Source organism: Macaca mulatta, chromosome 11, assembly GCF_049350105.2.
Source record: "Macaca mulatta isolate MMU2019108-1 chromosome 11, T2T-MMU8v2.0, whole genome shotgun sequence".
NCBI classification, from domain to species: Eukaryota; Metazoa; Chordata; class Mammalia; order Primates; family Cercopithecidae; genus Macaca; species Macaca mulatta.
The window spans coordinates 8,045,215-8,067,789 of NC_133416.1; the positions used below are offsets into that span (position 1 = coordinate 8,045,215).

General features: G+C 46.3%; 1 protein-coding gene across 5 annotated transcripts; it reads left to right on the plus strand.

Moving 5' to 3' along the window:
- Positions 1 to 4,660: 4,660 nt before the first annotated feature.
- Positions 4,661 to 15,086, plus strand: C1S (complement C1s). 5 transcript variants are annotated; one of them, XM_077953470.1, is made up of 12 exons: positions 4,661 to 4,837; positions 5,734 to 5,899; positions 6,471 to 6,678; positions 6,892 to 7,069; positions 8,283 to 8,408; positions 9,146 to 9,345; positions 9,882 to 10,035; positions 10,583 to 10,698; positions 11,109 to 11,187; positions 11,712 to 11,888; positions 12,482 to 12,589; positions 13,900 to 15,086. In XM_077953470.1, the coding sequence occupies exons 2-12, from the start codon at positions 5,895 to 5,897 to the stop codon at positions 14,694 to 14,696; spliced, it is 2,148 nt and encodes a 715-aa protein (XP_077809596.1). In that variant the 5' UTR covers positions 4,661 to 4,837; positions 5,734 to 5,894; the 3' UTR covers positions 14,697 to 15,086. The 5 variants fall into 5 exon arrangements, with proteins under 5 accessions (XP_077809596.1, XP_077809597.1, XP_015006437.3 ...); XM_077953471.1 differs by having other exon boundaries at positions 11,712 to 11,870; XM_015150951.3 differs by having other exon boundaries at positions 11,712 to 11,840; positions 12,515 to 12,589.
- Positions 15,087 to 22,575: the final 7,489 nt, after the last annotated feature.

Consider the following 22,575-nt stretch of genomic DNA (forward strand, 5'->3'; position numbering starts at 1 on the left):
TGGTGTTGCAATATTCTTGTGTCTCATTACTTTTTGGAATTTTAAAAACTGAGGCTCATGGAAGGCTTGCCTCCAAACTCAGTCTTTGAAGCTGTGGAGGAACTAACCTGTTCCAGCCCCGGCTGCAGCTTCTGAAGGGACCACAACTGCCCAGGGATTGGAAACCTACTAGCTGAGATGAAACAGAACACAAATTGGAACTGATGGTTTTGTGGCTTTAACATAGAAACTTTGGGCTTCAATTACTTTTGACTTTAATGTCATAGTTTTAGTTTGCAACGGGATTTGAACTTTAATTTTGGAGTTTGATAAATGAGAGGGTTAATTGTTGTTCAAATTTGAAACTGGGAGGGTTATTTGTTGTTCAAAAACTTTATTGTTGGTATTTCATTGTTGGAGCTTCTTAATACCATTGTTTAATCTCATCGTGGATCTCTGATAGCTGCTTAGATATCATGGCCGGATGAAATTTTATTTTATTTATTTTTGAGACAGGATCTCACTCTGTTGCCCAGGCTGGAGTTCAGTGGTGTGATCATAGCTCATTGCAGCCTCAAAATCCTGGGCTCAGGTGATCCTCCTCCCTTGGCCTCCTGAGTAACTGGGACTACAAGTGCATGCCACTATGCCTGACTAATTTTTTGACTTTCTGTAGAGATGAAATCTCGCTATGTTCCCCAAGCTGGTCTCGAACTCCAGATGTCAAGTGATCCTCTCTTTTTGGTCTACCAAAGTGCTGGGATTATAGCACTTTGGCATGAGCCACCATGCCTGACCGATGAAATTTGAGTGGGAAACGGGGCACCCAGGCTGAAGTACAGTGCTGTGGTCATAGCTCACTGCAGCCTTGAACTCCTGGGCTCAAGCAATCCTCCCGCCTCTCAGCCTCCTGAGTAGCTGGGACCACAGGCTGGCTAATTTTAACACTTTTTGGAGAGATAGGGTCTCCCTATGTTGCCCAGGCTGGTCTTGAACTCCTAGCCTCAAGCAATCCTCCTGCCTCAGCCTTCTGAGTTGCTGGGATTACAGGTGTGAGCCACTGCTCCTGGCAATATATTTCAATTTCGTGGCAAAATAGCAGAAGTGAACATAAAACACAGGTGAGGGTAGGGAAGAGTCTAACTTTTCTTGCAAGATCAGGCAGCATTGAGTTACAAGGAAAAGGAGAAGGAACCCTGGACACATTGATAAGGCGTCCTCTTTTCCTTGCTACTAACTGAAGCATGCTCTTGATGGGGAGGCAGCTGCTGCTACTGCTGCCATGTTTGGTGTTTGGAGAAGTTAATATGTTTTGTTATTTGTTAAAAGCTTACTGAGTACCAGGTATACGCTGAATGCTTAGCATACGTTATTTTGTTTAATCTTGGCCACAATGGGCCCTGACAGTGATAGCTATGTCTGAAATAGGTGCTATTATCCCCATTTTACACCTGATGAAGCTGGAACTCAGAGAGGCAAAGTAACTTTTTCAAGGTCACACGGCTAAAACAAAAGGTAGTGAATGGTTTGAATTCACTTTGGCACATTCATTCAATCAGCCAATCCTCAGGTACTCACTGAGCATGTTGTATCAGCCATTATTTTTAGTTGCAAGCAGCAGAAACCAACTCTGGCTGAGTTTAGCAGAAGATGAATTTATTAAAGGGATCCTGGATTGCTCATGGAAATGCCAGGGGAGCTGCAGAGCTATGTGTGAAAGCTTTCCAGCCTGGACAACGGTCAGGACCTGGCTGCTTCTGCTGCCACTTCTTTGGCCGTGCCCTGGATGCTTCAGCTTGTGATGCTTACCCACTGGGACTGGATGCTGGGTGCTGCTGAAAACTCTACCTTCTCTGTGATCTTGCTGTGGCCACCACTGTCCCCACAGGCTCCAGGGTCCCTGCTTCCTGGCATTACTGCCTCTGGATTCAAAGCCTGGGCCTCTGACAAATGGAACGTGTGTGCATGTGAAACTGCCTTTGCAAAGATGATGACCGTAAGGGAAGTCTAGCATGGGTGACTCCATCTTGCCTCTACTCTCACAGGCTGGCTGTCCTCAATCATTCCTGGGCATAGGCCAAGCTAACCATGGGAGAAATTTAGTTTACAGTTTAACTCTGAAGGAAAGGTGATACTAGTCGCTCCCTAAAACGAACCCTCTCCTTGCTCAGGGACCTGCCTTTGTAAAACAAATGAAAGGCCACAAGATTTAGGATTATGGGAGGGGCTTGAATTTTGCTAAGATGTGGGTGTAGCTAACCGAGGACCAGCCATTGACCCCTAGCTTGCCTTTCTATAATCTCTTACTGCTCAGGAGTCATGCGGCCAGAGGTCACAAGATCTGTGACTTCCCCAATTGCTCCTATAGATAACATCACTATTGTAAAACCAAATATTAGTCTTTTGAGATGTTTTTCAGACTTTTGCATTCTGAAATGATTCATGACTCAACTAGTCCTGTGGCCCCCACCTAGAGGTGAGCTTAGTGCACAAGGTCTGTTTTCTCCACTCGTATCATTTTATCTGCAATGAATCAGTAGCACCCATTTTCTGCTCCTACTGCCCACCAAAATATCCATAAGAACCCTAGCCTGTGAGTTCTTGGGGAAACTGATCTGATTAATAAACTGCCATCCTTTCACTTGGCTAGCTCTGTGTTGTTAAACTCTTTCTCTACTGCAATACCACGGTCTCAGTGAACTGGTTTTCTCTACGCAGCAGGCAGGAAGAACCCTTCAGGCGATTACAAATTAGCCTGCTCCAGAGCTGCTGGGGGTGGGGGTGACACCTTCTTGTGCCTGCGTCTTCTTTCTTGGGAGGTCGGCTCTGTTCCCCAGACTGATATGATGGGGAGCTCCTCAAATACGGCCAAGCGGTTTGAATGCGGGGCAGCCAGGGGAGCCACAGATGGTTGCATGCACATCTGTGGTCTGCATGACGCTGCTAGACATGGTGGACAATACCAAGATGAATCAGAGCCAGCACCTGCCTTCCGAGACCTTATGGGCTCATGATTCTCTTCCTTTTAACATGTATATTTATTAGGTACCATAGTGTACAAAGCTTGTTTGCTCGAATTATTTCATTAGGTCCACCTGATAGTCATGTAGGGTGGGCAGGACTGATATGATTTGTTTTATAGTTGAAGAAACTAGGTCTGTCAATAGTGAGCCAGGTTAAAAAAAAAAAAAAAAAGAAATCAGGAAGTTAGGTGATGAGCCTGAGGCCTTACCTCTGGTGAGGAGCAGAGCTAGGACATGAGCCTGTGTTTTGGCTCCTGGCCCAGTGCTGAGCCAACTAAAGGGGCATAAAGGGGAGCTGAGATCAGGGAAGGCTCTGTGGAGTGGCACTGCCCCTCATTCCCTTGTCTGCAATTCTAAAATCCAAAGGCGCCGGGCGCAGTGGCTCACGCCTGTAATCCCAGCACTTTGGGAGGCCGAGGCGGGCGGATCACGAGGTCAGGAGATCGAGACCATCCTGGCTAAAGCGGTGAAACCCCGTCTCTACTAAAAAAATACAAAAAAACTAGCTGGGCGAGGTGGCGGGCGCCTGTAGTCCCAGCTACTTGGGAGGCTGAGGCAGGAGAATGGCGTGAACCCGGGAGGCGGAGCTTGCAGTGAGCCGAGATCCTGCCACTGCACTCCAGCCTGGGCGACAGAGTGAGATTCCATCTCAAAAAAAAAAAAAAAAAAAAAAAAAAAAATCCAAAGGACTCTGAAAACAAAGTCTCTCTCTCTCTCTTTTTTTTTTTTTGTAATGGGATCTCATTCTGTTGCCCAGGCTGGAGTACAATGGTGCCCTCTGCAGCCTCGACCTCCCTGACACAAGTGATCCTCGTGCCTCAGCCTCCTGAGTAGCTGGGACTACAGGTGTGTGTCACAACACCTGGCTATTGTTTTTTGTTTGTTTGTTTCCAAGTTTGGGACTAGAACTCAATTTGGCAGCAAAACCTGACCCGAACTGATGGAATTTGTCATCTTTAGTTATCCACTTGCCATCAGATCAATCTGTTTAGCTGCAGAAATCTTAATGTTTGTTAATAGGGGGTTATCCTGGTCCATAAAGGGAGGGAGAGGAGGAGATATTACCTAATACTGGGTCCATGGACTACATAGCCTTAAAAAAATCTATAAAATTTCAAAACACAGCTGGCTCCAAGGGTTATAGATAAGGGACTCTGGATTGGATCTGAAAAGGGGTTCAGTTGGAGGGTAGAATTTTGATGTTTGGAAGGGATGTGGAGGGATGTTATGAAGAGGAAGCCTCACGCCATACCACCTTGGGTCTCGGTGTAAGTCATTATCAACCATTACATTTGCTTTAAAGCAGAGATGACTTGCATTTCTGATAACTACTTTCCCTTAATTCATGATTCACACACATTTGGAGGGCTGGGCTTTCTGGGTTTGGTTTTTTCCCCTGGTACCAATCCCCGCCTTTTCCCACAAATCACCTGACTTCCCCGAAAACTCAGAAACACGCCCTTTGGCTGAAAAATAGCATTAAGCAATCGGTGAAATTCCCCATTCCTCCTTTCCCGCTTGGAGCCCTGGATAGAGGCCTCTCAGGCTTGGGAGGAGGATGCTATCCTTGTTTCAAAAGCAGAGGGAGCTCCAAGATCATGGCTGAGTTACTCTTTCCCTATGTCATGGTCTCCCAGCCCCCTCTGTTTAGATCAGGGAATTTCAGACATGCACACTCTTAGGAACAGAACCTGGACAGGGAGGCTGACCGGAGGTTCCTGCAGAGGGAGCGTCAAGGCCCTGTGCCGCTGTCCCCGGGGGCCGGAGGGGTTGCCCAGCATGCCCACTGGCAGGAGACAGGGGACTGACCCACTTGCTCCTACCAGCTTCTGAAGGTAAAATCCTTACAAACGACGAGCAGAGCTTTGATGCAGGAAGAAAGAAAGGCAGAGAACTTCACGTAGGAGGGCTTGGGGCAGTGATAGAGGGCTCACAAAGGCAGCATAAAGAAAAAAGCAGAATATAGGCAACCTATTTCTCTTAGGCTCACCCCATCCACCCCTACTTCACCCCCTTACCTACCACTGTTTTCAGGGTTAAAGCAATTTTAGCAAGACTTTACTAGGAACTGTGGGGAGATAGCTTATATTTTCAGTAAGTTGGCAGGGGAGTGGGGGTGGCAGCAGGGACAAACCCCAAAGAAACTCTGGAAAACGAATGTAGGAAGTGTTTATGTTCCTTGTCATTTGGCTGTCCCTTTTCTCCTTCCTCACGCAACCCTGTCTCAGTGGGGCAGCACTTCCTTCCCAGACTGCTTGTTCCAAGGCCCCTGACTTCCCCTAGTGAAAGAAGCTCCTGCGTCCATCCGTGGGCGTTGGGAGCATCAACGGAGATGCACGCAATGATAAACAGCAGACAGGGCTGCTTGAGGAGATAAGGAGATCATGGTTAAAGAAGAGGGGCTGTCCTAGATGGATGGTCATGATGCGCGAAGACTGCTGAAAACCCGAGTGGAAATGGGAGCATTGTTCTTGAGGGCAGGAGAGAGACTGATACCGTCGGGGTGGGGCTGGTGGAGGACAACAGAGGAAGAAGAAAACTGGGAGAAAGTACTCGATCCCTTTGGAGAAAAATTAGGAGAAAGTCCAGAGAAGCAAGGAGGAAAGGATACAATTTAGTTATAGTCTAGAAAGTTAGTTGAAGTTGAACTAAGGAGGGTGTGAGGGGCCCGGTGCCATGCGGCGATGTTGGTGATATGGCTCTGTTTAACCTGTGTGTTATCCCTTTGAAGGTGACACTGAGCCCCAGGTGACGCCACACCACCAAAGAAGGTGCCTGTGTTTGTCAGACAAATACAGCCAGGCCTGCCACCCCTTAGGCTCCAAAGTCCCGAGGTCCAGAAAGCCAGGACCAAGAGACAGGCAGCTCACCAGGGCGGACGAATCGCCAGAGATGTGGTAAGTCATCAAGGGTCTCCAGAGGTTACACAGACTCTATTCCCTTCATCTTCTCAAGAAAAGTGCTCATGGGCCAGGCATGATGGCTCACACCTATAATCCCAGCACTTTAGGAGACTGAGGCAGGAGCATTGCTTGAGCCCAGGACTTTGAGACCAGCCTGGGCAACATAAGGAGACCCTGTCTCTATTAAAAAAAAAAAAAAAAAAATGAGCCCAGTGTGGTGGGTGTCATCTGTGGTCCCAGCTACTCAAAAGGCTGAGGTAGCAAAATCACTTGAGCGCAGGAGGTCAAGGCTGCAGTGAGCTGAGATCGCACCACTGCACTCCAGCCTGGGCGACAGAGTGAGACCCTGTCTGAAAAGAAAAAAAAAAAAGGGGGGGCTCTTATCTGAAGCCTGGGTTTTGGTTTGACCTGGGACTTTTCTTTATTCCGACCTAAGATTCTCCCCCATGGCCGACCGACTGACTACCTCTATCTTCTTCCCGCTTCTGCCTCTGACAAATAGCGCTTTCTGTCCTAGGCTACTAGTGCCTGGGTCACCCGCCAATCTATGCCTCTGTTTTTTCAGGTGCATTATCCTGTTTTGCCTTTTGGCATGGGTTTATGCTGAGCCTACCATGTATGGGGAGATCCTGTCCCCTAACTATCCTCAGGCATACCCCAGTGAGGTAGAGAAATCTTGGGACATAGAAGTTCCTGAAGGGTATGGGATTCACCTCTACTTCACCCATCTGGACATAGAGCTGTCAGAGAACTGTGCGTATGACTCAGTGCAGGTATGTTATAAGCACAAAAAGAATAGAGAGAGAAGACCAGGGCTGAGGTAGTGGAATAAGGATGTGGGAGGGAGAGCCACCTGTACTCACAGTGAACTGAAGTCAAGTCCTAGGGGCATAAATGTTCTACTCTCTCTGTCCCTTCTCTTACCTCCATACCAAAATATTACCCTTTCCTAGCTTTTTTATTGTTGCTGTTGACTCTTCTCTTAGATAATGTCAGGAGACACTGAAGAAGGGAGGCTCTGTGGACAGAGGACCAGTAACAATCCCCACTCTCCAATTGTGGAAGAGTTCCAAGTCCCATACAACAAACTCCAGGTGATCTTTAAGTCAGACTTTTCCAATGAAGAGCGTTTTACGGGGTTTGCTGCATACTATGTCGCCACAGGTAAGGCTCACCCTTCTGCATGTGCCTTATTGACCCAGCTAAAAGATTAGAAGTGAGAAATCCACTGAGCAACACGTTGAATGAGGATTCTGTTTGTAATTCATACAAAAAGTGTTGACTTGGCCTGGGTCCCTCCATAAATCACTTTTGTGAAATTCAAATGCATGATCACATCTTAGTGGTGACGATGATAATGGTAATAACACATATTACATAATACACAGTAATTTATTGAGAGCCACTGTAAACTGGGTATGTGCCGGGGATTTTTCCTATGTTAACACAATCATCACTTTCACCCTTCAAGGTAGGTGTTATTTGCTCCATATAAAGATGAAGAAAATAAGGACTAGGAAAGTTAATAACTTGCCAAGAATCACACGAGGAATGTGTAGTATTTAAACCCATTCAATATATGGCATTCAAACCTTCAAATTCTGGGTACTTCTGTATCTCTCTCCAGGTTAAAATGAAGCTAGGACATCTCATAAAGCCAAACTATTGTTTAGATTTGATAGAAGGACCAACATCATATAAAGCAATGAATGTACTGATTCCTCCCTGCAGAAGGCATCATCATGATGTTTACCTTGCAGAGCGTCATCCCTGGAGCTGAAACGCTCTGTACATGAGAAAAGTCAAGGACCTCTGACATTAAGAGCTCCCTAGGCCAGGCGTGGTGGCTCATGCCTGTAATCCCAGCACTTTGGGAGGCTGAGGCGGGTGGATTACTGGAGGCCAGGAGTTAAAGACCAGCCTCGCCAACATGGTGAAATCATGTATCTATTAAAAATACAAAATATTAACCAGGTTTGTGGTGCGTGCTTGTGTTCCCAGCTCCTCAGGAGGTGGAGGCATGAGACTTGCTTGAACCTGGGAGGTGGAGGTTGCAGTGAGCCGAGATCGCACCACTGCACTCCAGCCTGGGTGAGAGAGTGAGGCTATGTCACATACACACACACACACACACACACACACACACACACACACGCACACACGAGCTCCCTTATAGCTGTGTAGTGGTAGGGTTCAACTCTGGAACCATATGTCAGGGGAGTAATATAGAATAATACCGGCCTGACATGCGATCCCTTGAGGGATCTTTAAGCAACAGGCCTTTCCTACTTTTTCTTACCCTTATGGTTTTAGGTTTAACCTCATTCTGCCTTCTTGGTGTTTGTTCTTGACCTCAGCCTCTCTCTACTCTTTGTAGACATAAATGAATGCACAGATTTTGTAGATGCCCCTTGTAGCCACTTCTGCAACAATTTCATTGGTGGTTACTTCTGCTCCTGCCCCCCGGAATATTTCCTCCATGATGACATGAAGAATTGTGGAGGTGAGCTTGGTGTTAAGAGGGTTGCATGTTCCCTGGGATTTGGAATGGCTGAGGCCCTAGAAAGGGCTTTGTCCACCCTTCCAACTTCTGTTAGGCCCAGCCTTCATTTGGCATTTATTCCTTTTTTATTTTAAAATTTACTTATTTGTTTGTTTGTTTATTTATTTATTTATTTATTATTTTTAAGAATTTCAGTAGTTTTGGGGGTACTGGTGATTCTTGGTTACATGGATGAGTTCTTTAGTGGTCAATTCTGAGATTTTATTGTACCTGTTACCCGAGCAGTGTACACTACACCCAATGTGCAGTTTTCTCGCCCCCGTTTCAACCTCCCCCACACTGAGTCCACAGAGTCCATTATATCACTCAGTATTGGCATCTATTCTTAGTTACTCATAAGCTGAGATGAAGCCACAAGAAGGGAGGAAGATAAGACTACAGGGTAAAGTTAGTTAATTGGAGAAAAGAGATAGATGTCTGTAAAGAGTCTACTGGGGGCTGTTCATAACCAGGAAAGGCTCCATCCTAAGCAAAGTGATGGAAACCTAATAGGACTTGGGTGTTCCTGCTGATATCTACTGCATGTGTAATTGCTGCATCCCTCCAGTTAGGGCGGGGATCTCAGGTTAGTTTGAATGGAGGACTGTCAGTTTCTGAGAGAAGGAATCATAGAATAGTGCAGGAATTCCTTTGCTTGACGCTGTATTTGATTCTCCCTTTCACTTTTTCTCTCTTAGTTAATTGCAGTGGGGATGTATTCACTGCACTGATTGGGGAGATTGCAAGTCCCAATTATCCCAAACCATATCCAGAGAACTCAAGGTGTGAATACCAGATCCGGCTGGAGAAAGGGTTCCAAGTGGTGGTGACTGTGCGGAGAGAAGATTTTGATGTGGAACCAGCTGACTCAGAGGGAAACTGCCTTGACAGTTTAGTTGTGCGTGACGGTTGATTAATACCCCCACCCTCAACTTACACAAAGAGATCTCTCTCTGAAAAGAAAGAAAAATTTTTTTTGAGGCAGGGTCTTGCTCTATTGCTCAAGCTGGAGTGCAGTGGTGCAAGCACGGCTCACTGTAGCCTTGACCTCTTGGACTCAAGCAAGCCTCCCACCTCAGCCTCCTGAGTAGCTAGGCCCACAGGCATGAGCCACCATACCCAGCTAATATTTTTGTTGTTATTTATTTATTTATTTATTTATTTACAGAGATGGGGTTTTGCTATGTTGCTCAGGTTGGCCTGAAACTCCCGACCTCAAGCAATGCTCCCACCTCGGCCTCCCAAAGTGCTGGGATTATAGGTGTGAGCCACTGCACTCAGCCTAAAGATAAGATTATCTTTTCTCCTGACCCTTATTTTCCTTCTTCTTATTTTATGTGACATTCAATGCCTCTCTTATTTTTATCTCCCATCTTCCAATTTTACCTCTTTCCTTTAGTTCTTTCCCTCTTCTGATTTCATCATTTCGTTCAGTTTGTTGCAGGAGATCAGCAATTTGGTCCTTACTGCGGTCGTGGATTCCCTGGGCCACTAAATATTGAAACCAAGAGTAATGTTCTTGATATCATCTTCCAAACTGATCTAACAGGGCAAAACAAGGGCTGGAAACTTCGCTACCATGGAGATCGTGAGTAACCTAGAAGACCCTCTTTGGTTGGTGATACCAAAGTCCCCAAACAATGTGGGATCAAAGCAGGTAGATGATCCAGGCACAATGGAAATACCTGTGATCTCAGCTACTAGGGGAGGCTGAGGCAGGAGGATCCCTTGATCCCAGGAAGTAGGAGTCTGAGTCCACTCTGGGCAACAGAGCAAAACCTTGTCTCTAAAACAAAACAAAAACAAAGCAACAATAATTTAAAAAACAGATAGATTGTTGTTCTGATAGTATCCTGAGATTCTTCACTTCCTCAGGAAAATCTAAACCAGTCAATGGTTGCTAGGAATGCCTCAACCTCTAGTAATCCTTTAACTAGACCTGAGAGTGCAGACAGCTTGGGGGTGGTTAGTTGGTAATGCCATATGATTTTAGACATCTGCTGTATTGGAATGTTAAGCATCAGGAATGAGGACAACTGGATGATTTTAGAAAGTGTGAGAATGATGTAAATAGAATGAGAGTCTTCAACTATTTAGTAACGTTTTTTTCTTGCCCCAACTTCTGTTCCTTCAAGCAATGCCCTGTCCTAAAGAAGAAACTCCCACTTCCGTTTGGGAGCCTGCGAAGGCAAAATATGTGTTTAGAGATGTGGTGCGGATAACCTGTCTGGATGGGTTTGAAGTTGTGGAGGTAAAGTACCATCTTGGCTTCTCCCCAATCCCTGACCCCAGATCAGGATGAGCAGACTGAACTTGTCCAGTTGTTTACCAACGTAAGTGTGTGATCAAGGTATAACGCCTTTCCCATAAACACGACAGCTTAAGATCTGTAGTTCTCTCTTGTGAGTCATGGAGCTCCCTGGCCAGCTTGGCATTCTCTCTCTGCCTTCAGTCTTCTTGGGGAAGGGGAGTTGACACGTTGGGGCAGAGCTGTCTGTCAGCCTCATCTCCTGGGTGCTTTGGGTCAGTCTGCTAAGACGTTCCCAAGCTTCTTGTGGTGAGGACTCCTCATTGATCCAAGGCCAGAGATCAATTCCAGTTTTGATTTTGGTTTCCCATATTTCTCTTCAGAAATAAGTGGTGATGTTTGTTATTCTCCAGGGACGTGTTGGTGCAACATCTTTCCATTCGACTTGTCAAAGCAATGGAAAGTGGAGTAATTCCAAACTGAAATGTCAACGTACGTGTCTCTTCAAAGTGGAAGTCTTTCTTTTTCTCTCAGAGAGAATGGAAAGATCAGCACATCCAAATTCAGATGCATGGTTTCCTCTTAGGCATGTGAGGGAGTGGGTTGGGTTTTTGAAGGGAAGCCAGTCATGGAGGCTTTTCTAGTCCAGCCCCGAATCTGTTCCCAGGCCAACTAGATCGGCAAGTTTCTTTCCAAGAAAGGGGCTATGGGATAGGTCGAGTTAATAGCCCCATGTGGGTGCATTTGTGGCTTCCACTGGGCCATCACCAATCGCTGAGAACCAGGCTCTTCACTACGGCTTTCACGGGGCCATCTGAGTTGGCATCTCAGTGGGCCAGAGACCTGAGAATTGCCAGTTGGGGAGGATGGCCACAGAGAGGCTGGTGTGGGGAGGTTCATCCCAGGTGTGCCTGTGGATATGGGGTGGGGAAGCAGTGAGGATGAAACTGGCCCCATGACTCCTCCTTGGAGGAAGTGGCTGTCCTGACCATCGCTCTCCTTCCTTCGTCTGGTAGCTGTGGACTGTGGCATTCCTGAATCCATTGAGAATGGTAAAGTTGAAGACCCAGAGAGCACTTTGTTTGGTTCTGTCACCCGCTACACTTGTGAGGAGCCGTATTACTACATGGAAAATGGAGGAAATGGTAGGTTTCTTCTACTGGAGAAGAGAGAGAGTGAGAAGGTGTTGGAGGGTGAATAGCATAATCTGTCTGTGCCGGAGAGAGTCTGCAGACAAATGAAGGCGATAGGAGACAGTGTTCATCCCCTTGACTTCATCTAAACATACACTTTTCATATGGAGCAGGGCACGCGCAGGGCAGCACCAGTCACAGGGAATCATAGAGGTCACCAGCTCAGCTTCATAGCTGCTGCAGGAATTCCCCTACAACATCCATTTCATGGGATTACCCACCTTTGGACCAGTTATTTCATGTAAAACCCACAGGAGCAATGCCTCCCGCTTCAAGACAGCAAGCTACACTGACTGGCTTTCTTGATGTAGAGGCTTTGGTCGTGCTAGATGAAGGGCTGGATGAGACACTATACATTCTCTGCATTGCTTTGTATTTATTTTCCCACTTTCTCAATGCCTTCTTTCCTTCTGCTTTGGAGATGTTCCCTTTGTCTCCCCTGGCGGGCTAGAGGCCTGAGGGATTGTTTGGAGGAAGATATTTTTTTTCTGGCTGATTTAATCTGATTTACTACTTGAATCCCAGAGGAGCTGAGGCTCTGAAGGGATGGGGCGGGCTGTGGGGGAATGGAAGAGGGAGGGAAGATGCGGTAGTGAGTGTGGCCTGTGTTCTCTGTGCTATTCCAGGGCAGTATCACTGTGCTAGTAATGGGAGCTGGGTGAATGAGGCGCTGAGCCCAGAGCTGCCGAAATGCGTTCCAGGTAAGGAGGGCCAAGGCTTGGGTAGAGATGATAGGCATGGGTGAATGGGAGTCACCTTCTGAAAGCAGCTGTAACCCTCTTGGGAAAGGACTGAACAGTGGCCTACCAGAGTCCAGCTCAGTGAGGTGGCAGTAGCACTGTGCCGTGGGCTGTCGGGGCTGTGGGGAACCTCCTCAGCTACACTGAAGCCAGGCCGACTGCAAGGAAATATAAGCGTCAGCCAGCGACAGTTGGTGTCTGGTAATGTAGCTGCAACAAGAAGATACAGAACTGCTAAAAACAGGGCCTGAAAACTGAGAGTGAGTAATCAACATTCAGAAACAAGACTAGTTAAATAACCTAGTTATTATATTAAAAGTTTATATGGCAGCAAAATATCAAGGAATTCAAGTAACGAGGAAGATCAAAGTTGGGTAGCAGAAGGCTGGGGCAAATCCAGTAGGATGAAGACCATCCTGGTTGTTACTGAGAACGAAAGACCAAGTTTATTTGTTGTGTTTATTATCTCATTCATGTCCTTGTAACAGCCCCGTGAGCTAGGTGTCATTAGTCTTATTTGACCAGTCAATGGGTGGGTGCAAGTTTGCAGAGTTAGCAAGTTGTGAAGGCCGGCTTTGAGCCCAGGTTTGTCTAAGTCCAAAGCCTGTTGTGCTCAACTTGGAGTCCCTCCAGGCTGTCTAGCAAGGGATTTAGGTAAGCAGCTTCACTTGAATTCAGTTATTAGTATAACTGAATGGTAATGGCACCAGTCACTGGGAGTGACAGGTCGAGGCCAAAGAAGGAACCCCTCTCTACTTCCTAGGCTGACCTGTGGTTTACTAGGAGGGACTCAGGTGCAACTAGAACTCCAGTAAAGAAGGCGATTAAAGTTTGATCTGGGCATCTGAAGAAGGCAGAAAGCTTCCCTCCTCCACCATCTGTGTGAGAAAAGGGTTTCCAGCACTGGCTCTTGTTTGGGCGCTGGCCTCACATGCCGAGTTGGGAGGTGCAAGGGGGACCCCTGCCTCCAGAGGGGCTGTGAGTCACACTGTGGATAGCGTGAGGCACCAGTGCATCTGGACTCAGTGATTCACACACTGCCTCTGGTTAACTGAGCTCTGCCATGAGCCTGCTATGACATCGGCAAAGCGGGGTGTTTAGGTAAGACCAGGGTGGGTCAGGTATTGAGCTTGTTGACCAAATAGGATTGACCATTTTGTACTAGAGAACCCTGCAACCTAGCAGGTAAAATTCTTTGAGTGGTTGGAGGATTTGCAGGAAGCCAGTATCATTTCTTGCTCCTTCCCCGTGTTCTTTTTATTCCTTCCTAGTCTGTGGAGTCCCCAGAGAACCTTTTGAAGGAAAACAGAGGATAATTGGCGGATCCGATGCAGATATTAAAAACTTCCCCTGGCAAGTCTTCTTTGACAACCCGTGGGCTGGTGGAGCGCTCATTGATGAGTACTGGGTGCTGACGGCAGCTCATGTTGTGGAGGGAAACCAGGAGCCAACAATGTATGTTGGGTCCACCTCAGTGCAGACCTCACGGCTGGCAAAATCCAAGATGCTGACTTCTGAGCGTGTGTTTATTCATCCGGGATGGAAGCTGCTGGAAGTCCCAGAAGCACGAACAAATTTTGATAATGACATTGCACTGGTGCAGCTGAAAGACCCAGTGAAAATGGGACCCACCGTCGCCCCCATCTGCCTACCAGGCACCTCTTCTGACTACAACCTCATGGATGGGGACCTGGGACTGATCGCAGGCTGGGGCCGAACAGAGAAGAGAGATCGCGCTCTTCGCCTCAAAGCGGCAATGTTACCTGTAGCTCCTTTAAGAAAGTGTAGAGAAGTGAAAGTGGAAAACCCCAAAGCAGATGCAGGGGCCTATGTTTTCACTCCTAACATGATCTGTGCTGGAGGAGAGAAGGGCATGGATAGCTGTAAAGGGGACAGTGGTGGGGCCTTTGCTGTACAGGATCCCAATGACAAGACCAAATTCTATGTAGCTGGCCTGGTGTCCTGGGGGCCCCAGTGTGGGACCTATGGGCTCTACACACGGGTACAGAACTATGTTGACTGGATAAAGAAGACTATGCAGGAAAATAGCACCCCCAGTAAGGATTAATCCGGATACATCCCACCAGCCTCTCCAAGGGGTGTGACCAATGCATTGCCTTCTGTTCCTTATGATATTCTCATTATTTCATCATGACTAAAGGAAGACACGAGTGAATGATTTAAATAGAACTTGATTGTTGAGATGCCTGGCTGGAAGTAGAGAGGTAGAGTTTGATCATAGAATTGTGCTGGTCATACATTTTTAGTCTAACTCCTTGGGGTCCTTTCCCTTGAGTACCTATTGTAGATAACACTATGGGTGGGGCACTCCTATCTTGCACTATTCCACAGGGATACCTTAATTCTTTGTTTCTTTCTTTACCTGTTCAAAATTCCATTTACTTGATCATTCTCAGTATCCACTGTCTATATAGAATAAAGTATGTTTATAAGCAAATTTTGGCTGACTTACCTCATTCCACACCAAATCTTCAGAATTATAGAAGGGGAGTGGGATGAGAAGGGTGTTATGTCACTGAAATTGGGCATCTAGTAATTTATATTTAATTTAATTGTCATGAAAACAGAGAATTCAGCTTTTCTTCTCTCTTCCAACTGAGATTTACTGAATATTGTGGATTAGTACGAAGATCGCCAGTGTTAGGCATCATATTCTGCTTTTGAAACTCATTAATATTTACCTGAAAAAAAAAAAAAAAGAAACTCATTAAATCCCATCGGGTGCATGGCTCACACCTGTGATCCCAACACTTTGGGAGGCTGGGGTGGGAGGATCACTTGAGCCCAGGAGTTCAAGACCAGGGTGAGCAACACAGGGAGACCTTGTCTCTACAAAAATAAAAAGTAAAAATTAGCTAGGCATGGTGGTGCATGCCTTAGTCCCAGCTGCTCAGGAGGCTGAGGTGGGAAGATCGCTTGAGCCCAGGAGGTCAAGGCTGCAGTGAGCTGTGATCATGCCACTGTACTCCAGCCTGGGCAACCAGAATAAGACACTGTCTCGAACAAAACAAAACAGAAAACTCCCAACTTATTCAGAAGTCCATGTACAATAGTTTGAGTTGGCTGTTTAAGATCTTCTTTAAGTATAATGTTTTTCAATATGTCAACTGAAAGTTAATTTTCCTTTAATACTCACTTGTATCATGCAATATTATGACAACAAAAAAGAAAAACTATAGAAATTGAGCATGCTCTTGTCTGCTTTCCTGGTGGTTTTGATCAATTTGTGACAATGTTTTCATTAGATTGAACTCTGTACCAAGATGACATCGCAGAAAATCTCGGTGAGGATGGACTCCTAAACTCTCCCTTCTATTTTCTTTCTTTTTTTTTTTTTGAGACGGAGTCTTGCTCTGTCGCCCAGGCTGAAGTGCAGTGGCCGGATCTCAGCTCACTGCAAGCTCCGCCTCCCGGGTTCATGCCATTCTCCTGCCTCAGCCTCCCGAGTAGCTGGGACTACAGGCGCCCGTCACCTCGCCCAGCTAGTTTTTTGTATTTTTTAGTAGAGATGGGGTTTCACCATGTTAGCCAGGATGGTCTCGATCTCCTGACCTTGTGATCCACCCGTCTCGGCCTCCCAAAGTGCTGGGATTACAGGCTTGAGCCACCGCGCCCGGCCTCTCCCTTCTATTTTCTAGGGGAAGGAAAAGAAAATATTCCTCCTCCCAAAGAATGATTACTGATGAGAAATGACTACAGAATAGAGACTTAGCATTTTACAAACTGAGGACAGGAGAACTCTCTCAGGATGGCAGTTGCCCTAACAGGGTGTCTTAGGAAAGCAGAGGTCTGAGAAGAGCTGAGGGGGGACTCTGACCTGTTCGATGTGACACGTGGCTTTCAGGAGGGCAGTTTTTACCAGAAGCCAAAAAACGGTTTGTTTGGGCCCATCAAGAATGGACTTTGATATTCCATAGACCAAGAGGGCTAAATTCAAAAGCTGACCTTAGACCAGAGGGTAAACACGATGTGGTAACCAGAGGAACTCTAATTGAAGGGCCTGAAGAATTGAAGGGAATTACAACAGGAAGCCTCTGGGAGGATTATATCGTCAACCAAGCAGCATAAAGTCACTGTGTCACCCCTGAACTGTATGCATCGTAGCCGCCTCCTCACACTTCCTGTCATTGCAGGGGCAATGGAATTGACAGTGTGGCCTGGGCGAGAGTGTTTCGGTGAGAGGAGGATTCTTCTAGAGATAAAAAGGCATTGGAGAAATATTAAGATTTAGAAACATGATCTGTGATAGAGATATTTTTCTTATTTTTTTATACTTGGGGTAACAGCAAAACATTAACCTGGAATCTGACAAGTAACAGAAAAGGAAGTTCCTCCCTCTCAGAGAATCACCAGTCTATTTGGGTTCTGCCCTTGCCGATGGGCTGAGGTATTGGTGAAGAATTTCCCTCTTTGCTGCCGCCTTGTACAGCGTGACGGGTATGGGTTTTGCATCATTGACTGTGCTGCAAGGTCATTTCTCTTGGTGAGTGGCAGGGAGAAGAGTTAAATGAATCATCATCAGAGGCTCAGGGAGATGATCTAAATGAATCATCATCAGAGACTTCAGAGCTGGGAAGAGCTCGTCACCAGGTCCTAGAGGGGCTACAAAGTCATTCATTGTGTTTAAAGGGTATCCATCATAGTACCTTACAAGTTAGTTGGGAACGTATGTCTGCTTCTTCTGAAACTCAGGAAAACAGTGTTTTTTTTTTTTTTTTTTTTTTTGGTGGTGCAACAGAGATTTACTCTTGTTGCCCAGGCTGGAGTGCAATGGTGTGATCTCGGCTCACCGCATCCTCCGCCTCTCAGGTTCAAGCGATTCTCCTGCCTCAGCCTCCCAAGTAGCTGGGATTACAGGCATGTGCCACCACGCCCAGCTAATTTTGTATTTTTAGTAGAGACGGGGTTTCACCGTGTTGGCCAGGCTGATCTCGAACTCCTGACCTCAGATGATCCGCCTGCCTTGGCCTCCCAAAGTGCTGGGATTATAGGTGTGAGCCACCGCTCCCAGAGAAAATAGTTAGCTTTTTAAAGAAGGTGAATTGTCATTTTTCTTTGGTCAGAAGAAAATGGACTGGTGGGTCAGCAGCTCATGCCAGGGAGGAAAGACAATGTCCAGTGGTCAAGAGGACTTGAAGCAAAGGAACTTACTTGAAACTGGCCCAGCCCAGAAAGGGCTAGAAGGGATCCTGGGACTCTAAAATTTCCTTTACGGTGACTGCTAGAATCAGAAACATACACTGTGGAAATGTAACTTTTTTCCTGCATATTGGTTATTATTTTAAAAATTGAAAATATGAAGCTGGGTGTGGTGACTCACGCCTGTAATCTCAGCACTTTGGGAGACCAAGATGGGTGGATCACCTGAGGTCAGGAGTTCAAGACCAGCCTAACCAACATGGTGAAACCCTGTCTACTAAAAATACAAAAATTAGCCAGGTGTGGCAACATGTGCCTGTAATCCCAGTTACTCGGGAGGCTGAGGCAGGAAAATCGCTTGAACCTGGGATTGCAGTGAGCCAAGATGGCACCACTGCACTCCAGCCTGGGCAACAGAGTGAGATTCCATCTCAGACAGACAGACACACACACACACACACACATGACACAACTTTATTTAATCTTGATCAAATCCACAAACTCTGCCATGGTTATTAAAATAATGATTTAACAAAACTCCTTTTCTTTTGACATATTCACAAGAAGTTGCAAAGTTAGTACAGAGAGGTGCTGTTTCTCCTAATGGCTACGTCTTAGGTAACTACAGTACAATATCTAAACCAGGAAACTTATGCTGGTACAATGTGCACGGGTAGTTGTGTGTTATTTTACTACATTGGAGAGTCATGTAAGCACCTCTGCAGTCAAGATATGAAACAATTCCATCACTACAAAGATTCCCTTCTTGCCAAATTTTTGTAGTCCACCCTTTTCTTTTTAATTTTCTCTTACGATCGTAAAAAGACACATTGGAAAGATCCAGCTTCTCTCAGTTGTCCTAAGAGGAAATTGATTTTGGGTATGTCCACCCTTGAACCAGAGACTGGACATATTGAGGGACATGAAGTTGTGGTAACAAGAACCACAATGGGGGAACCCCCCAAAGCAAACCTACAGGGAAAGTCTCTGAATGGAAGCATCTGTTTGTTTTTTTTTTTTTTGAGACGGAGTCTGGCTCTGTCGCCCAGGCTGGAGTGCAGTGGCCGGATTTCAGCTCACTGCAAGCTCCGCCTCCCGGGCTTACGCCATTCTCCTGCCTCAGCCTCCGGAGTAGCTGGGACTGCAGGAGCCCGCCACGTCGCCGGCTAGTTTTTTTGGTATTTTTTTTAGTAGAGACGGGGTTTCAACGTGTTAGCCAGGATGGTCTCGATCTCCTGACCTCGTGATCCACCCATCTCGGCCTCCCAAAGTGCTAGGATTACAGGCTTGAGCCACCGCGCCCGGCCCTTGGGAGCATCTGTTTTTAAAAAATCTCTCTTCCTCTACAAGGCACTACAAAGGACGCAAAAGACCTGCAGCTGCCAGGAAGGAGCTCATTCTGATTGTAACCATTGCATTCTGCCTCATCTCCAAATGGGCTGTTGGCATTGTGTATCTATCTCCCTTTAGGTTTAATGTGGAAACAAATTATTTCTTTTGTCTTCATTGCTTAAGGACTGAGTGTGAAATATTTTTGGTATAATATGCTCAGGTTTTTCTGGGTATCTGCCTATTCATGGATAAAATGAAAATGTTTCTTGATCTCTCTTAGAAAGCAAGAAGAACTTAAGGTTTTTAACAGAAAAAATAAAAGAGGATGGCTAGAATTCTCTTTTATTCACAGAAATAGAGCCAGGCGTGGTGGCTCACACCTGTAATCCCAGCACTTTGGGAGGCCGAGGCGGGCAGATCACGAGGTCAGGAGATCGAGACCATCCTGGCTAACACGGTGAAACCCCGTCTCTACTAAAAGTACAAAATTAGCCAGGCGTCATGGCGGCACCTGTAGTTCCAGCTATTCAGCAAGCTGAGGCAGGATTATCATTTGAACCTGGGAGGCGGAGGTTGCAGTGAGCCTAGATCAGGCCACTGCACTCCAGCCTGGGTGACAGAGCAAGACTCCATCTCAAAAACAAACAAACAAAAATGACAGAAATAAAAATTCACGGAATAAAAATGCACGGAAGCAGGGATGAAAGCAAAAAAAGCACCTGAGCACTAGTTGGGGGAGAAGTCAGGACAGCAGAGAAGCCTGGGACCACGGCAGGTGAGTTCTGTGAGACCTGAATAGAACTGAAGAAGACCCCAAGGGAGAATTTGATCTGCTCACAGGGACAAGCAGAGGCCGGTTGCGTGGGGCAGGGCTGAACCCAAAAGGCTTGACAGAGACTCCCTGAGGAGAGATTTTGGAAAACATTGACCACCTAGGTTGGACCTAGATGAACTTTACTGTCAGGTCTCTGAGCCCAGGCTAAGCCATCATATCCCCTGTGACCTGCACGTGTACATCCAGATGGCCTGAAGCAACTAAATATCCACAGGAGAAGTGAAAAGAGGCTTAACTGATGACATTCCACCACTGTGATTTGTTTCTGCCCCGCTCTAACTGATCGATGTACTTTGTAATCTCTCCCCACCCGTAAGAAGTTTCTTTGTAATTCTCCCCACCCTTGAGAATGTACTTTGCGAGATCCACCCCCTGCCCACAAAACATTGCTCCTAATTCCATCGCCCATCCCAAAACCTATAAGAACTAATGATAATCCCACCACTCTTTGCTGACTCTCTTTTTGGACTCAGCCCGCCTGCACCCAGGTGAAATAAACAGCCTTGTTGCTCCCACAAAGCCTGTTTGGTGGTCTCTTTACACGGTCACGTGAGACATTTACCTGCTCTGTCACATAATTGTGGTACAATTTATGTAGAATTTTTTTCCAGCAATTTATGAAGTTGTCTGAGTTTGCCTTAAGTGGCCCGAAGCCTTTCAGGTCTCTTTACCCGGTCCTTGGTGGCTTTGCCCTCCTTTTGGTGTCCTGTGCTGTCCTCACTGCCATCATCTCTCCTCTGAAAATATGACTTTTTTCCTGCATGTCTGTTATTTTCCTTCCCTCTCTTCCCTTCCCTTTCCTCCCTTCCTTCTTCCCTCCCTCCCTCCCTCTCTCTCTTTTCTTCTTCTTTCTTTCTTTCTTTCTTTTTCTTTCTTTCTCTCTCTTTCTTTCTTTATTTCTTTCTCTTTCTTTCTTTCTTCCCTTTCTTTTCTTTTTTTCTTTCCTTCTTTCCTTTTTCTTTCTTTCCTTCCTTCCTTTCTCCTTCCTTCCTTCCTTCCTTCCTTCCTTCCTTTCTTTCTTTCTTTCTTTCTTTCTTTCTTTCTTTCTTTCTTTCTTTCTTTCTTTCTTTCTTTCTTTCTTTCTTTCTTTCTTTCTCTTTCTTTCTTTCTTTCTTTCTTTCTTTCTTTCTTTCTCCTTCCTTCCTTCCTTCCTTCCTTCCTTCCCTCCCTCCCTCCCTCCCTCTCTCTCTCTCCTTCCTTCCTTCCTCCCTCCCTCCCTCCCTCCCTCCCTCCCTCCCTCCCTCCCTCCCTCCCTCCCTCCCTCCCTCCCTCCCTCCTTTCTTTCTTTCTTTCTTTCTTTCTTTCTTTCTTTCTTTCTTTCTTTCTTTCTTTCTTTCTTTCTTTCTTTCTTTCTTTCTTTCTTTCTTTCTTTCTTTCTTTCTTTCTTTCCTCACTCTGTTGTCCAGGCTGGAGTACAGTGGTATAATGACAGCTCACTGCCACCCCAAACTCCTGGACTCAAGGGGTCCTCACACCTCAGCCTCCCGAGACCCCGAGACTGCAGGCATGCACCACCACACCTGGCTACTTTTTAATTTGTTTGTAGAGACAGGGTCTTGCTATATTGCCCAGGCTGGTATTGAACTCTTGGCCTCAAGCAATCCTCTCTCCTTGGCCTCCCAAAGTGCTGGGATTGTAGGGATGAGCCACCACATCTGGCTCTTCTTTGGTTTCAATATGCTCACTTGACATAATAAAACCCTGCCTCCTCTATGCCTGAACTGGTATGGCTGCTAGTGGCTGGGGGAAAACACACAAGCTCTCACAACTGTCTCAAAAAAGGTGAGAGTGTCTCACAAAAGAACAACTGTCTCCCTTTTAATTGTTGGCCATGAGTCTCAAATGAACCCTTCATGCTCCCAGGCAATCAAAATTCCCTAATCCATTCTCAATCCCACTGTCCCAGAGGACTATTTCATTTCTTCTCTCTTCTCACACCCCTGAAATTCTCCGTCCTCATTCTCAGCTGATGACCTTATTTTCTACCTCACCAAGACACATGAAGCCTAGAAGAAAGCTTTTACCACCACTACATCTACTGGAATACTGGCATCTGTTCCCTTACACTCAGCTGGCCTGTGTGTTAACTTACCCATTGGTGACTTATCCATGCTTCCAACTCGATTCCATCTCTACCCACCCCCACCCACCATCACCATTTCCCTCCCTATTGTGTAATTCCCATCAGTATGTAAACACGTTGTAATTCCTCCAAATTTAAATAGACTTCTCTTGACCACAATTCCTCCAACAGCTTTCCCTATTTATTTGTTTCTGTTTGCAGCAAATTCCTTAAAATAATTGATTGTACCCTGTCTCCAGTTCCTATTCTCCCAGTCTCTCTCCAGCTCTGCTCTGGCTTTTCCCACTGTCATTCCACCATACTGTGCTTTTCTGGGTCACCAATGACTCTGACACTGCTCCATGGAAGGATGGATCCTCAGTCTTTATCTCCACCTCGATGCACTTTCTTTCCTTGGCTTCTGAGTACTGAACTCCCCAGGTTTTCCTCCTACCTCAGTGGTCACGGGCTGGAGTGCAGTGGCGCTATCATTGCTCACGGCAGCCTCAAATTCCTGGGCTCAAGCATTCCTCCTGTTTCAGCCTCCTGAGTAGCTGG